At 41.2% G+C, this 18,041-nt stretch overlaps 1 protein-coding gene across 6 annotated transcripts in view; it reads left to right on the top strand.

Moving 5' to 3' along the window:
* PCTP (phosphatidylcholine transfer protein) overlaps positions 1-18,041 on the top strand; it is a 108,313-nt gene that overhangs the window by 19,999 nt on the left and 70,273 nt on the right. For 4 of the 6 annotated variants that reach the window (XM_050764771.1, XM_050764769.1, XM_050764768.1 and 1 more), the window contains exons 4-5: positions 1,571-1,742; positions 2,614-2,681. In XM_050764771.1, coding sequence (XP_050620728.1) covers positions 1,571-1,742; positions 2,614-2,681 — 240 coding nt within the window. Of the gene's footprint in view, positions 1-1,570; positions 1,743-2,613; positions 2,682-3,856; positions 5,140-18,041 lie in introns of those variants that run through there. The other 2 variants (XM_050764772.1, XM_050764767.1) reach the window with 1 other exon arrangement.

The raw sequence follows: 18,041 nt of genomic DNA, 5'->3' as shown, positions 1-18,041 counted from the left end.
AAGGTGTAGGAGAAAGGAACCCAGAGACAAATCAACATCTTCTCTTTCCTGAAACATTTAAGAACTTTACTCACCAGTACATAAGAGCATGGAGAGAGAGACTGTCCAGTGTGAGGGTGGGGCAACAGGGGGCGCTGTCAAGACACTGAGGTGGGGCTGAACGCGGTGACTCACACCTGTAATCCCAACACTTTGGGAGTCCAAAGTGGGCAGATCACTTGATGTCAGAGTTCGAGATCAGCCTGGCCAACATGGAGAAACCCCGTCTCTATTAAAAATACAAAAAAAAAAATTAGCTGGATGTGGTGGGCGCCTGCAATCCCAGCTATTCCGGAGGCTGAGGTGGGAGGATCACTTGAACCCAGGAGGTGGAGGTTGCAGTGAACCAAGATCGCGACACCCCACTCCGGTCTGGGTGAGACTCTATCTCAAAAAAAAAAAAAGGACACTGAGGTGGGTGGGGGCTGAAACGGCTGCTGTGTTATAGTAAGTGTCATTGTGTTGTGCGTAGTGACTTTTTGATTCTTTTAGGTTTTTGATTCCTTTGAGTGTGAAACCCAAAATTCTGTTGTATGAAAGTGTAACTAACAAACTAAATATCTGAGCCTCATCCAGCTATGAAATTCTAAGTAGGTTTTGGAGCCAGATCTGGGATAAAAATTCAGGTTTCATCACTTCGGCTGGAATGTGGGATTTTTGGCAAGGTTCTTTTCCTCTCCGAGCCTCACTTTTGTCATCTGTAGTATGGGGATACTCATACAAACTCACAGGGTCTTTGTACGGATCGAAATTTAAGCTGTATGTCAAGTGCATGATGTTACATGATAAGGGCTCGATAAGTAGTGATTCCTGTGGCGTCATAGACTTGCATTATCCTCCCTAGAATAGTGCCGTAAACTTAAGGGTTCTTCTGTCAAGGCTGATGGACATGAAATGGCTTTGTTATTCTTGGTGAACTAGTGTTAGCCCAGAGAGGGCATCTGCCTATGAAATATTCAGGTGGTCCCATGTCTTCCTGTGGTCATCAGTTGTAACATTGCTTGATCATTTACTATGCATAGAGGTCAGTAATTAGAGCATTGGGTGGGGCCAGAACAAAAAGGAATGACACCATTTTCTGTTGAGTGCTTATTCTGCCCAGGTCTTTCTCTAATGGCCTCACCAAGCCTGTCTGGAAGGCAGTGTTACTCCCTTTCCTACATAGGGAATCTGAGTCTCAGCAAGGCTGAGTAGCTTACCTAGGACCACACAGCTGTTAAGTGACCATTCCTCTGTCACCTCCTAGTGCCTTCTTGGAGAAAGGAAAAGTGGTTTCCTCACATAATTAAAAGTATGAAGGGACCACTCACAGGTAAGTAATGCATGCTCTTAGATGAGAACACTAGGTGGTGTGAGGCATAGTCTTGCAGTGCAGGTAGGGAGACAGGGCAGGTAAGTGAACTAGCAGTAGAAGGGAGCAAATGCCAAGTGGGAGGCACAGAATTACCTCCCTTTGCTTCCAGCTTGTGGCGCTTTCCTTCTGTCTGTCTACAATGCTGGCGTTGGTGTCTTGCCTTGACTGGCCATGCAGTATGTCTACCTCCGGCAGCGGCGAGACCTGGACGTGGAAGGGCGGAAGATCCACGTGGTCCTGGCCCAGAGCACCTCCGTGCCTCAGCTTGTTGAGAGGTCTGGGGTGATCCGGGTGAAGCAATACAAGCAGAGCCTGGCGATCGAGAGTGACGGCAAGAAGGGGAGCAAAGGTAAAACCCATGGTGCCTGTCAGTGCACCCAGCCTGATGGAGGGGCATGTCGAGTACATGAAGCATATCCTTAAAGGTCAGAGGACAGGCACAGGTGCAGAGCAGACCAGGATCAGCACCTAGAGAGGGCGTCATTCCACCCCAACAAACTTGAGTAGAGTATGAAGTTGATGTTTAACTCTGACCCAGTCTGTTTTCTCCAGATTCATGGATTGTCCAGATGAAACCAGACCATTATAAGTAAGCCAGAGAGTTTAGAAATTCAATTCCAGCTGGTCCTGTGGACGCACACACTGGGCCTAAGGGTAGGCAAGAAAGCTGTCAGGTTTGTGTTGGAGATCTCAGCTCCAGCTCAGTACAAACTCAGAGACTCAAGACCTGCCCAGGTTGAGTTCCAGCCCCCAGGGAGGAAAGCTGCAGACAGAGAGTGGGGCGCGAGGCCACCAGCTCTACCAGAATGAGTGTGGCCTTGCGTCCTAGGCAAAAATCTGAACCATAGTTAGATGGTCACCTTGAATATGTCACCTAATTTTCATGAGTATCTGTTTCATCATTTGTAAAATGGGATTAATTTGACCATCTCTTTAGGATTGCTAGAATAATTGAACGAGAGGCTATATTCAAGTGTCCAGCACTTGCCAGGTATTTAATCAATAGCAGCCAAATGTGTCTGTGGCTATGTTTTCAAAAGTGCCTATATTTAAGTATGCCGTAAGCGACGTTGGTGGAGAGAAGTCCATCTGAAATATATGCCGCCTCCCTCTGCAGTTTCTGAGCTTGAATATGAAGATATAAAGTTTGCACAGTTTTGTTGCTGTATTTTTTCTGGTATTTTTGCTTTTTCTGAATTGTCTTTTCTTTCCCTCTCTAGTTTTCATGTATTACTTCGATAACCCGGGTGGCCAAATTCCGTCCTGGCTCATTAACTGGGCTGCCAAGGTGAGATCCCAGGAGGCGGGGCAGGCGGGAGGGATGGGGGAGTGTGTTTGACAAATGTTGACTTAGCCCTTGGGGCTGTCAGGCTGAAGAGACACATTGTCTCAGGCGTAATGAGGCTCTTTATGAAGAGTTTGGTTGAGTGACTCTGGTTAGGGCTGGGGGTTGCCAACATCCAAGACGGAGGCTGGGACAAAAGACAAAGAATTGTCAGCTTGGAATGCCAACTTCTCCCTGCTTGTGCCCCAAGACCCCGCCAGAATCACTCTTTGGAACCTCTGGACAATAGTCTGCTCCTGGTAGGAGCAATAGTGCCTTTGGAGCCTATATTCCTGTGCTTATTGGGGAATAAGACAGACTGACCTGGCTTGGAGACAACCAGATGTGTCCAAGCCTGAGGGAAGCTTCCACTTTTGTTGTTTTTGCCTTTTTTTTTTTTTTTTCTATAAGGGAGGGAACTGCAGTGGTAGTTTGTATCATTAGAGACTGCCCAGGAGCCTGGCATTATGGGGACCACCAGCCTGCTTTGCATGAGATCTACTACTTGAGAGGTCAACAGATTCCTTGGAAGAGTGAAAAAGCACATCAACTTTGGAGTCAAACAGATGCAATTTTGAATCCTGGCTCTGCTACTGACTGTCTTGTTGTATTTAAGGAAGCCATGCATTTCTTCCTTTTTACAAAAGAAGATAGATGTCTTCTACTGCATAGAAGGGGAGTAAATAAGACAATATTCAGGAGAAGTCTTGCCCAATGCTCAACATGAACTAAATAATCATATATCCTACTCCTTGATCCCCAATCCTTACCATTTTCTAATTCAGTAAGGCAAGTCCTTCCTCTCATTTCTTTGGAAGAATGTAACAGTCCAGCCCAACCCCATTTCTTGTGTTTTCTTTTTTCAAGAAACACTGTTTCAGAAACGTCTTTGCTTTTTCCTAGAGAAAGCTAACATATAAGGCCTTTTTGCAACAGAAGTTCCTGTTGACTGGTGTTCCTTTTGTCCTGGGTCCTACTTTTTGTCATCATCTGCAACAACATTCTGTTGAAATCCAGTTACGGAGCCTATTCATTTTTGTTAGCCCTAAAGCCAACATTGTTTACCTTCTGCCACATCCCAAAGAATCAAGAGTAACCACTGTGAAGACACAGAAATGACAGTCTCATTTCCTTTGCAGAATGGAGTTCCTAACTTCTTGAAAGACATGGCAAGAGCCTGTCAGAACTACCTCAAGAACACCTAAGAAAGAGAATTGGGAACATTGCATCCATGGGATGATGTCTCTGGAAGTGCCACCACCCACCGCTGCTCAGCCTTCCCCTGCTGTTTCCATCTTCGGAGGCCTACACACTCTACCACGTCCCTTCTAAGCATGTTCGCCTGACATCCAGCTCACTCGCCTGCTTCCTTTCTTACTCCCCACATCTTGGGGTGGGCTGCCTTCTTCTGCAATTCAATATGGGGCAGACTAGGGAAACCTTTGCTTGCTTACTATTAGGAGGGGAAGTCTTCAGTAGGGAATACAGTCATTCCATTGTGCAATTTTATGGGGATGGGTGGGCAGAGGGACACAGCACAATTTAATAATGACTATTTGGGCAGGCTGGCTCTTTTGCAGCTTGTGATTTGTTCCAACTTGGGAGGGGCTGCTGGAAGTGGCATTCCATTCAGAGCTGACTTTCGGTGCACCCAAACTGGACAACATGTGCCAGTGGCCATTTGCCTTATGCCCTGTGGAGCTGATTAGGCTGGGATTTGAGGTGATAATCCAGTAAGTCGTTCCTCATTCCTACTTGTGGAGGATCAGTAGCTATTATGATGCCAGACCATTTGGAGAAGTATCACAGGTCTGAGGGGGACACATAATATGACAACCACATTTTTCGTCATCATCCATGTCTGGTTTTTTCTCTTTTCCATATGTCACTGGGGAACGGCTGCCTGTACCTCTCAAGCTTTGAATTTTACTGGAAACTGAGGCATCAAGATGGCTGTGGCAGCTAGCAAAAGCAAAGATGCTTTGTGCATAGCCTTGTGAAAAAGTGTCTTTCTATGCAATAAGATGAATTTTCCTTCCAGAGTATTTAGAAATGTAGAAGGGATAACAGTTCACAGCCAGGTAAAATTTAACTGGTGGCTTAAAGACTCTGCATCTTTTTCTCAGGAATTCTGCCTAAGTTATCTGCCTTTTCTACCACCAAAAAGACTTTTAGTTTTCTATGGTTTCTCCTGAATTTTGGTAGGGTAAGGTATTTCTATAGTCAAAGGCACAGCCTTGATGATCTCAGGGAAAAATTTTAATCACTGTGTATAATGATAGTAAACCTTGATTAACAACAGAGAAATTCAGGATGTAAAGCCATAGAATGGGATTTATGAACGTGGGATACCTCAGACTGTTTGTTTTCTTTCTGGAAAGAAAAGTGTGTTCTATAATGAATAAATATAGAGTGGTTTTTACTTGTCCTGTGTACCACTTCCTTCCTACCTTCTTCCTTTTGTGAGAATGCATCAGTTAGATCTCCTTTATCTGCAAGTGATATTCAGCCTAATTTGTAGACTTGAACATAAAATATAATTTGGGGCTTACTTATATGCAAGGTCAGGTGTAGGTAGCCTCAGTTAGGGATCAATACAGGTGCTCAAACTGAGAGGAGAATTCAGATCTTTTAGTATTGGTCTGCATTTGCTGGTAGCATTGTCACTAACAGCAATAGGTATGTTTGCATCTTCCTAGGCTCATGCCAAGCAAAACAAAAAAGACAATGTTTCTTTCTAGTAGGACCTGCACTATTCCGTAATTTAGAGCCCCTCTAAAACATTTGCTTATCTACGTCCTGCTCATTATGGTCATCTGGATAGAATTATACAAGTAAGTGAATGCCTCATAAAATTATCATTAAAATATCGTTATCAGTAATGTAGCTGGAATCTATTCTAGATAAACTCCATCTGAATGCCTCCTGTTAATAGAAGTCAAGTTGAAATCTTATGAATAGATTCTTTCAAATAAAAGCACTGAGATTATAGTCACTGAAACAGAATTGGCATGAAATGGTGTCATGTAAACCATTTCTTTAAATAACATTAAATAATTTGCTAAGAACTCTGAAAATACTAAGAATGCTCAGTTTCTAGGTAAGGTACTTATTTTAAAAGGTCACAGCATTTGCTGTAATGAATGGAGTTATGACTTCTTAGCATTTTTACTTGCTAATTTGGAGTAGTGGACAGTCCTCGCGAGCTGAGGTTATGCAGGAAACTGAAAACTCTTGAGCTACAGTAAGTGCCAAAGGTTAAAAAAAAAAAAAAAAAAAAAAAAGGATAACTGATGGTTTAGGCCTTAACTTAGAGGGGTTTGCACCTGAGTTCTAAGGGTATGTTTTTCTGCAGCAGCTGGATGTATCACTTGGAATTTGTAAGTTATATTGTCATTCCTCTAGGACTTTGTTCTGCTTATTTTTCCCATATCTGTCTTTCCAAGTAGACAATAAGCATTTGTGGATAGAAGCAGTTATTTCACTTTGATTACTGGTCCTTGGGGTAGTATACAGTAGGCACTCGGATGGTGACTCAATGAGTGAATAAATGATTTAGAGAAGATTGACCAAATGGCATGAACCTGGAAGACTAAATCCATTCAGATATAGAGGCTCAATCCCCATGGATTTAAGCCACATTTTTCCCCAAGTCAGCGTTTTGTTGGGTGCCGGGTAGGGGGGGCGATTTCTAGATTTCCCCGGTTCCCATTGGTCCTTCCTTGAAAGTACCAAGGTCCTCTCTCTGTTAAGTGGTGGGCTTTGCTGGTGCGGCTGTGGGTTCTATTTTAATGTTACAGAAATGGCACAGTTTGAATTGAGTCTGGCTGAGATGAGTCAGGATTCCAGTTGAAATTTAATGGCAAAAGTAGCACTACTGTTGGTGCTAAATTTTTTCCACAGGCAAATTATTCACACTGCATAACAATTCCAAGTTAATGACCACCTTGGAACCGAGGAGTTCCAGCAGAGGGTCACTTCCCTTGAAAATGTTCCTATGTCACAGCGAGAGTCCTGGCCTGACTCCCTGGCTGAGATTCCTCACCCAGAATCCACATCTATAATGCCTGCCCTTCCAACCTCCCACTTCCTAGCTGGACTTGCAAGAGATGAGGCAGGAAGAGCCTCATTCAGTTCTCACATTTCTAGTAGCACCACCCAGTCAGCCCAGAGAATTATCTTTAAATGCATCGAGACATTTAGTTCTTTAACAGATATTTCTCAAGAGGCTGGAGTCCGTCGGCACTGGGATAGGCATGGCGTTTGTGGGATGAATGAGAAAGATATGGTGTCTGCCCCTAAGGCATTTATGGTCTAATGGAAACTCAGTGAACAAGCTGCTGAAGGATGATAAGTGCTCAGAAAAGGAAAATAAAAGGTGCTGTTAAAAAAAATGCACTAACCAAGTTTGAGGAGCAGAGGAGAACGTGTTGGAATTGTGGCTGGGTGAAGGTTGCAGCAGAAAGCTGTTCATGACAGAAGAACCGTTTGCACAAAACCTCTAAGGAGGAAGGACTCAGCAGGAGAGTCAGTCACATCTGAAGAATGACAGTGAAGAGTGACTGGGGCGCTGACATGAAGGAGAGGCATCTTGGATGTGGCTGGAGAAGTAGACAGTTAGTCCATGGAGGGTCTTGAGAGCAACGACAAGGATTTGGGACTTTATCCCAAGAGTCCCAATAAGCTTTGAAAGATTTTAGATTGACGAGTGACCTGAAAATATGTATCATGCTTAACACCACTCATTTTTCTCCATGATTCCCCAGCATCTCTGACAGCCTCTCCGGTAGCGTTTTGTGGGGCTACCCAAGGTGTTTTAAGCCCTATTACTTTGAATCCTCTCCATTGTCAGACAGCATGCAGAGTAGCCCATACTTAAATCGAGTGTCCAAAGTGGAACATCAGCTTCTGAAGTTTAACTGAAAAACAAAAGGCTGGAGGGAGGGGATCACCTATGCACATCCCCTCTGTCTCTCCTGGCCCATGTTGGGGTGCAGCATACCCTCCCACACATCTGCACCATGCAGCCTATCAGAGCAGAGCCATTTAAGGGGCCAGAAGTGGGAGAGAAAAAAATGAAAGGCAAAAAAGTATAAGCAGGTCCACTTTCCCCAAGTTCCTTTGTTAATATTCATCCTTAACTACAAGGAAGAACTTTTTTTTTTTTTTTTTTTTGCTTGAGAAGACAGAAGCATAACATATTGTTTGTTTAGGTTGCAGAGTTTAGAACCAACAAAATGGGAGGACTTCAGAAAAATTATTTACATTGCTCATCTATTTATATATGTGTATACACGTCCAATGTGTGTCTCTTTGGATACACATCATAGATGCTGCATTTCATAAGATATAACAATGGAACAACAATTAAACAGTACGCTATGTAAGTGACTTTCTAAGTTTCCTGGGTGATATGCCAGGCCCATTGCCAGGCAGTGGAGTACATAAAGGTGGGATGCAATGACTTTAGAATTAGTAGACAACAGATCCTGTAGGACAATGAGTTGGCTACAAGCTCTTAAAGTATTACATTTTCCTTCCATCTGATGGTGGTCACATCCTTTCTGATTATTACAAACACTTGTGCACATATTCCATGTCCTCTGCAGACTGCTATAATTCCTGAATGGAAGAATCCGTCCCACATTCATGTAGTCCACTGCTTAGCAATAGACCTGGCATAACATGTAGAAAACTTGGAGTCACTCAAGTAGCATACTGCTTACATGTTTTATTATTGTATGTTATGATTCCAAAGTCAGTGCATTTTAGTTGAGTGCACAGCCACCCAGCCACCCCTGCAGTAAAGTGCGGCCATGGGATTTAATTCTGGTCAATATATGAGCATAAATAATATGTGCCACTTCCAGCTCAGGATCTCAGAAGGGAAAGGTATGAACTCAGCTTGTTCTTACCCCCTTCACCCTGTCTGGGAAATGATAAGAACGGAAACAAATGCCTTGGAATCAAGGATGAAAGCCTAAGATTAAGGATGACAAAATAACCCTGCCTCCCTTGCACTGTTACAAGACAGACAAATAGACTTCTTTCTTATTTAAGCCACAGCATGTGAAAAAAAATAGCAGCTTTGCCTATACCAACTCATGAATAGCTCAAAGAGAGTGTCCCTTTAGACCAGGAGATCAGGAACCAGCTCAAATGCCTCCTCATCTACAGACTTTGGATCTCCTGGCCTGTGCCAAACACTTAATAAGTGGTCAGCAAATCTCTCTGACTTGCTCCAGTTTCATTTAATGTGGTCCATAAGTGTTGGCTGTTATTAGCTGTTACTCCCAATTGTACATCTCTATCCGCCTGCCGCTCTCCTGCCCCATGCTTTGCCTCAGGCTACTCTTTTTGTCTATATAGAAATCTTCCCCAAGTTTTGCGAAATGTCTGTCAAAATTGAAGGCTTACTGTAAATCTATTCCCTCTAAGATATTCCTTGCATTTAGAAAAAACCTAATTTATCATGGTGCAGAATACATGAAATCCAGCAGCTTCAGATTGGAGCAACTTCTATTAATCATCTTTGATAGACACTGTATTAGTCCAGGCTCTCCAGAGAAACAAAACCATCAGGATATACCGTGTCATGCGCCACATCATGATGTTTCGGTCAACCACAGACTGCATTCCAATTCATACCACTAACTAAAAACAAATAAACAAAATCAACTAAAAACCTCAACGATATATATGGCAGTGGTCCCATAAGAATATAATCCTATATTTTTAATGTACCTTTTTTAGATACACTGATATATACCATTGTGTACTGAATACTGTAGGCAATTAAAACATGTTATACAGGTTTGTAGCCTAGGAAAATAGGTTACACCATATAGCCTATTTGTGTAGTAGGCTATACCATCTAGGGTTGTGTAAGTATATACTTCGATGTTTGCATGATGGCCAAATCACCTGACACCTTTCTCAGAATGTATTCTGTTGTTAAACAGCACCTGATTTTGTGTGTGTGTGTGTGTGTATGCGCGCACATAGGTGTGGAATTATGGAATTGGCTCATACAATTATGGAGGCTGAGAAGTCCCAAAATCTTCAGTTGGCAAGCTGGAGACGCAGAAGACTTCATGATTTAGTTCCAGTCCAAAAGCTGGCAAGCTAGAAGCTCAAATAAATGATGTTTCAGTTCAAGTCTGAAGACCAGAAACACCAGTATCTCAGCTCAAAGCAGTCAGGCAGGAGGCATTCCCCCTTCCTCAGAAGAGGGTCAGCCTTTTTGTTCGATTCAGGCTTTCAACTGATTGGATGAGAACCTTCTATGTTAGGGAGAGCCATCGGCTACTTAATTCAAATATTAATCTTAAACACCCCTACAGTCACACTCAGAATAATGTTTTACCAAAATCTGGACAGCCCATAGCCTAGTCAAGTTGACATATAAAATTAAACATTATATTTGGTGAGAGCCCAGTGTTCTCAGATAAGGAAAAAGATTTCACATTATGAAGCTCTTATTGTGTGCTGGGCACTAGTTTGGATGCTTTACTTACAGCTTAGTCTTTGGTGAGATAGGAAATACTATTTCCAACTTACTGATCATGAATATAGGCTCAGAGAGGCTAAATAACGTGCCTAAGGTAACTCAGCTAGTTAGGTGAGAGACTGGGAACTCAAAGCTAGGCTTCTTTGATCCTAGATCCTGTGCTTCCACATTCCCCTTCACATTCCAACCCTTTTAATTTTCCTTCTGGGTACAATGACTGATGCCAAGCTTGTTTTTGCATCAGTCATTGTACCAGTTGTGCTCTCTGCCCAGAGTGCCCTGCTCCCTGATCCACAGAAGCCTGAAATCTTTAAATCATGCAAGTCATTGTTTAAATGTCACCTCCTCTGAGAGGTTTTGCAGAAGTCATTCCATATTTCATTACCTTATCTGCATAATATGTAATACTTTCTATTAAATGTATTTATTTTCTGTTCATTTATTTCAGCTCCAAAAGGGTATAGAACTTTGTCTTATTCCAAATTATATACTCAATACATAGGGCACAAATATATTCTAAATTATCTGCTGAAGGAATAAATGAATCAATGGTGGGGCAACAACCTCAAAGCTCCAGGATCTCAATTTGACCAATAATGCCTGAAAGATAGGTCCAAAAACATGTATTCTTAATCTTGTGTTCCACCTATTTTTTACCAAAGAGGGAACATTGAGGACAAATCAGTTTTTACTTTTTTTTTTTTTTAAGCTAGAATTGCTTTGTTTTCCAGGGTTTTGTTCTTTATTAACTTTTTTTGATTTTTTCATTCTGATTTAACACCTTTGGAGAGCTCATACTAGCTCCCTAAAAGTCTACTCATCAGAATGATATTACTGATGTAACTGGGGGAAGGGAGAGAGGCTGGCGGCAAAACAGGGCTAGAAGAGATCTTTTCATTTGCAGGCCAGAATCCTGAAAGAAGAAAACCTGTATCCCCCAGGGACAGCTATGGGAAGGGGGCTGTGGGTGGAGGGACAGTAGGCGGAATTCATTTTCTCTTATCTATTTTATCCAATTCCTCTCTAGTGGTTCATAAACTGAGAAAAAGTCAATAGAAACCAATCAGGACAAAAACAGCACTTTAGAACTCCATGCACGGCATACAGCAACTTTTGTTATATGTCAAACAGCTTATGAGGGGCTGGATCTGCTTTTAAGTGGTCATGGATTCTGTTTACCAGCAAATGTGGTGTTTCATTTTTCCAAGCGAGAGTGAATGATATTCTTCATGAGAAGCCTACATTTTAGGCCTGGTGTTGAATACTTACTGGACTGCTGAAAGCTTCCAAGTAGGAGTTCGCCCTTCACTACACAGTTTGGCTCATGTTCCCATTTCGGCTACTTTAAGCTGTTGTAAACAGCATTCGTTTTCCATTACAAGCTAGGAAATGTGACTTCAGCGACGGTGCCGAGTCCCTGGAGAGCGCCTGCCAGGGAGGCCGTTTCCTCACCTCTCATTTTAGTTTGTAACTTGATGGCGAGGTTGAGTAATCGCTGAAGCTCCATGTCTTCCCATCCTATTCTGTTCCACTAACTTATAAAACAGCCAGTGACCCGCTTGAGGACTAGCGGATCAACCAGATGTTTCCTGAGCAAAGACAGCATGCGTTTCCCCTTGCACATCATCTTGTGAGAGGGGAGGGCTGGCGGTGCACTCACCCCATCTGACATCATTGGGCGAGGTGGCCTGGGGGAGAATTTCAAAGCAGAGCAGCTTGGCCAGGGAAGAGCTCAGCTGGCAGCTGTGTGCTGGGATTAACTGACCCAGATAACTAGGGAGAAGGAATTGGCAATCTAAGTGTTTGTTCTCCAGCAGGAAGTAGACGGCCTCCTTTCCACTCCCTAAATATCTATGGCTGTAGGAGACCTTCCCCCGATGGCTCCACATACACAGTCGGGATTGCGTCCACCATATTTCTTCCTATCCCAACTTTTTATTTTCTCTGGCTTTTGCGTAGGGTTGACGTGACACAAGCTCAACAGATTGCAGTATAATAATAATAACTATAATAATAATATCAATGAATTATTCTTCCCCCAAACAACATAGAGGAGCTCAAACTCTAAACAATCTGATTTCAAATAATCTCCTTAGAGATCACTAGCTTGTCAGAGTTGGGGTATTAAGAGCCAGTAAAATAAAATATTTTTCATAATACAGGGAACAGCTGACATGTAATTGTCATCTTCCCCATGGAAAGGTCATTAAAAATAAGACAAAAAGTAAATACAATATACTGTTTACCATCACTATGATTTCATAAAAGAAAGGTTTAACAACTTCTGCTCTAATGCATCCAAAGTCTTTTCTTTATACCTATAATCAAATTCAAACTACTGAGACCTAAAAATTTCCATATGACCTAGGATCGGGCCCATGCCTGCTCTTCAAGCTCCACTTCCTCCTTGACTTATTCCTCTCTAGCCTTTTCTCTGTTCCTCAAACATACCGTGGTCTTTGCATTTACTGTCCCCAACATCTGGAGTGCTCTTCCCCACATCTGTATATAGCACACTGCCTATGGTAGGCAGTTTTCTGTCACAGCACCCAATGATCCCCATGTCTCCATATTCACTTCTTTGTGTAATGCCCTCCTCTGTATGTGGGGTGGACCTGGTGACTTGCCTCTAAAGAATAGAGTAGAGCAAGAGTGATGGGATGTCACATCCAAGATTAAATTGTAAAAGACTGTGCCTTCATCCATTCTTGCTCACTTTCTCTCTCTGCATTGTCTCACTCGTTTTCTCTCATGAAGCAAGTTGCTAATTATGAGTGCCCTATGGAAAGTCAATGTGACAAGGCCGCTGGCCAAGAGCCAACCAGGAGCTGAGAGGCTCAGTTCAGCAGTTTGGGAGGAACTAAATCCTGCCAACAACCTCCTGATTGAGATTAGAAGAAGATCCTTCTCAATAGAGCTTGGCAATGACTGCAGCTTCAGAAGACATCTTGACTGCTGCCTTGTGAGACAGGCTGAGCCAGAGGACTTAGCTAAGCCAAGTACAGGCTCTAGACACACTGAAACTGCAAGATAATAGATACTGTTTTAAGCCAGTGAGATCTATGTAGTGATAGATAACTGAAGCAATGCCTCATTTATTTAGATCTTTGCTCAAATGTTTTCCTCTCTAAAGTAGTCTCTAACACAAAGCAAACCAAACAAAATGATCACACGTTATTCTCTCACACCTTACCCATCTTGTTTTTTTCATGGCAATTGTCCACTATCTACATTTATATCATAGATTTACTTGTTAGCTATCTCCCCTATTAGAATGAAAATTCAGTGAACAAAATATCTGTCCTTTTGCTGGTGAACAAGATGGACATGCATTTGCCCTGATGATGCTTAAGTTTATTTGACAAATATTGATTATAGGGCTACTTTGTGCCAGGCTCTGTAATTATAGGTTATTTCTTCCTGGTTCTGTGGTATCCACGCTAATTAATTTTAGTATATTGGCTCAGCTGTTTTGTTTTAAATTTAGCTAAGCTGCTCTTTGATAATGCACCTTTCTGTATCTTTCACTGAGTGTTTGATTAATATGCCATATGTGGGCTGGGCACGGTGGCTCATGCCTGTAATCCCAGCACTTTGGGGGCCCAGGCAGGCAGATCACTTGAGGCCAAGAGTTCAAGACCAGACTGGCTAACATGGCAAAACCCCTTCTCTACCAAAAAATACAAAAATTAGCCAGGCATGGTGGCACAGGCCTGTAGTCCCAGCTACTTGGGAGGCCCAGGCATGAGAGTAACTTGAACCTGGGAGGTAGTGGAGGTTGCAGTGAGCTAAGATCGCCACTGGACTCCAGCCTAAGCTACAGAGCAAGACTCTGTCTCAAAAATAAAATAAAATAAAATAAAATAAAATAAAATAAAATAAAATAAAATAAAATCGCCATGTGTGATAGAGTCAAGAGTAGAGCTTGTGTATACTCTGTTGAAGTCCATCGTTGGAGGAACATAATTATTTGAAAAGTTCTCACTTTATGCTATGCTGACATCTGCCTGTTACTTTCATCTATTGGCCTGAGATTTACTCTCAGAAATAATATAGAAAGTGTGTATTCTTTTTCTCAAATCCAGTTAAAATTGCTCTGTTAACTCTATCTCTTTGGGTATAAGTTCTGTTTATCAAGTTTATTGCCTCTTTTGTGCAATAGGTTTTTCTTGGATGTTTTGTGTTTCTTCATTTTGTGGTCATTTTGTGCAGTTAAGATTGCAAGTTTAACTTTCTGTTTATTTGAGAGCAGATCTGAGAGCTATCACTGTGGCTCCCTCTCCACTGTTTCCAGTGGGAGCAGTGGGGCTCCTCGCACCATCAGCCATGCTTCCAGGGATGGGATCCTGCATCACTCGCACCTAGGAATTACCCCATCTTTCTGTCTCAAGCTCCCACATTCATGAGAGAATACCTCTCAAGGCAGATTCTGTGTGTGCTTGTGCATCTGCATGTGTGAGCATGTGTGTGTGTGTGTGTGTGTGTGTGTGTGTGGGGTAGACTGGTTAGTTAACCTGGCTACCTTACTGCTCTCATCAGAGACCCCAGAGCTAGACTACCTCTGAACATGGATCATCTTCTTTGTTTTTCTCATCTTTAACAGCTGCACTTTCCACCAATGTCCTAAGCTATAGCTTTTTCTGCAATTTTATCTCATGCGTTTTCTGCTTGTTTCTGGACCACAAAATGTTAACAACTCTTAGGTTCCAATCCTTGTGTTTTAATTCTTATGAATGTATTTATACATGCATTTGTGTGTGTATAGTCATATTTTATATTTTTAAACATATTTTATATAATTATATTTATAAAATATTTATATTTTATATAATTATATTTATAAAATATTTTATATTTTAAGTATATATTTTAATATATACTTTAATTTACTATATAATTTAATATACTAAAAATATATATTAAGTCATATTTTATATTTTTAAGTATATAAAATATGAATATATATGTATGCATGTATTTTATATATATATATATATATATATATATGTATTTTTGAGATGGAACCTTGCTCTGCCACCCAAGCTGGAGTGTGGTGGCATGAAATCATCTCATTGCAACCTTTGCCTCCTGGGTTCAAGCAATTCTCCCTGCCTTAGCCTCCTGAGTAGCTGGGATTACAGGTGCACGCCACCACACCCAGCTAATTTTTGTATTTTTAGTAGATACTGGGTTTCACCGTGTTTTCCAGGCTGGCCTTGAGCTCCTGACCTCAAGCGATCCACTGGCCTCAGCTTCCCAAAGTGCTGGGATTACAGGCATGAGCCACCATGCCCGGCCGTGAATATATTTCTATTTTATATCCATATGTATATGTGTATATAGGTCATCTTGAAGATGGTATGTCTACCATCTTGAAGCCATTATCTCCACTGCCTTTTCAATCGGTTAGCACTTCAAATATTTAAAGATAATTATCACTTTCTCTATTGTTGTTTCCTCCTCAGTCTAAACATCCCCAGTTCCTTTAATGATCATAATCTGCAATAATTTTCTGACCCTTTATCCCCTAAAATTCCTTTCTCTATTCCTCTTGACACGTAGCATTTACTCAACAGCACTGTCATATAATATGGCCCTCAGAGTTGAGAGGGACACTCAGAGCACAGTGGGACTGTTACTGCTTGTACTCTCTCTCTATTTTTCTATCAATGCTGTCTAAGTCTGGTTTATCTTTTTAAAACCACATATTTATACTACTGACTTGTAATAACCAATTTCCTTTCTACCTCTCTTCCGAATTTTATATATGTAAAGTCTGCCAATCAACAGGTTCCTTATTCTGTACTTGTGAAATTGCTTATCTACCAAAATGAAGGACTTCACACTAGTTCTTAGTGACTTTTACCATGCCAGCTTTAACCTCTCTTACATCTTTTTGTAATGCGTATCAGAATATGCAGCAAGACAAGCTTCAGTTTATTCTTGTCTTTAACAAACTGACAACCCTCTGATATATTGATCTCTGGTGAATTGTGGTTCCTTCCATCTATGGTACATCTTCTGCTATGTTACTAACTGATTAGAGAGCATATTATTAGCTTCTTTAGCCAAACCCCATTTCTACTTGTGGGGATTATGTTATTTATTTACTCAACGAAGATTTATCAAGGGCTAATTCTGTGCCAGGAACCAAGTTGAGCACTGGCTATACAGAGATAAATAAACATCATCTTTGACCTCATGTAACTTATGATCCAGTATTTACATATTTATAATTATGTATAGACTTATTATGCTTATGATTGCTAGTCAAAATTTTGCTGAAAAAATTACCAATCTGGATAAAGCAAATGTAGCACAATATTCATTATTGAATTAAGGTGATGGGGTATCCAGGTGTTCACTGTATGATTCTGTCAACTTTTCTGTATATTTCAAAATGTTCATGCTAAAATGTTGGGGGGAAATTTGCCTGTCCCTCATAAGCTATATTTCTTTTATAGTCCTCAGCTATGGAATGGTACATGTCTTTCTTTTAAACTCTTTGGATTGTTTTACTTGCTTTTTATGAACTTCAGGATACCCTCACCTTTTTCTCCCAGGATTCCTGGAAGAAACTGTGACATAATAAAAAGAATACTGACATTGGAGATGAGCTAGGACTCTTATTTTGAATCTGGCACCTACTGGCTTTCTCCCTCTGGATAAGTCATTTAATGTCTTTGAGCCTCAATTTTTCCTATTCCTAAAATGGAGTAATTATATTTACACTTTGTTGTGAAAATTAAGTAAAATTATGTATGTAATCACTTAGCGTATTTAAAATGCACCCTTCCCCACTTCCATGACTTTATCCATCTATCTACCTCACACATAACCATTATTTCCTTTCTTAGAAATCAGAATTAAGTGGTTAGTACCCATTTATGCTCTTTTCTTTCCTCTTTGAAAACTAAAATTCTCAGAAACTCAGATCCTTAATGCGTTATTGGATGCTTTTGTTTAGCAAATATGGTGTCAGAAAATATGAATTCATCTATAACCTTCAAGTTTCCTTTTTGTTCAGATATGGGATTAATGTTAGGAAAGTACCATTAATATCCTAAGTGATCTGTAATTGCTGTTAAGTTGTAAATGCTTTATTGCCAATTCCTGTCATGATTTAGTAGGTTTATGTTGTCTGTGTCCTAATTGCTGTGTCTGCGACATGTTATCTCCTTCCTTCTATTTTTGCAACAAACCCTGTGCCTCCTTTGAGAATAAGTTCAATGCTCTGTCCTCCTGTGAAGGCTTCCTAAATCCCTTCCTTCAGGTCTTACTCAAAATATTCTCACTGCACCGTGTTATGTCTTAAAATATCTCACACAACTTACCACTAGATGGTAAGAACTGTGTGGCCAGAAAAAAGAACTTTTTCCGCTTTCTATCCCTAGTGTATGGGACTAGAAGGAACCAGTAGGTACTTCTTAGACATAATTCGTGGATGCCTGGGGAGGTGAGTGATTAGAGTTCATTATCCCTAGGCCTCAGTTTCTTCCTCCAGGAAATAAGATAGGTCACCTGACTTCAAAAGCCTATGTAAGTAAGCAGTGAAATTTTATGATTCTTAGCCTTTCTATTATGTGACTCACTCAAATGCAGCATCCCGTTTTCATTTCAAGTATTTGTCTTAATGTCAGAGCTTTATGTATAGATCTGGAGGTTCTTAATTTTTAAGCGATAGGGATGGATGCTCATACATTCCCTCTCTGACTCTTTGCTGTGATTTGCTCAGTGGCTTTGCACCAAGGGTATGGATGAGTTTCCAACATGTCCTAGTTCCCCAACATATACTCCAGTCCAAACAAACAAAA

Source organism: Macaca thibetana, chromosome 16 (genome assembly GCF_024542745.1).
Source record: "Macaca thibetana thibetana isolate TM-01 chromosome 16, ASM2454274v1, whole genome shotgun sequence".
Lineage (NCBI taxonomy): Eukaryota > Metazoa > Chordata > Mammalia > Primates > Cercopithecidae > Macaca > Macaca thibetana.
This window is presented reverse-complemented; position numbering and strand designations above follow the sequence as displayed.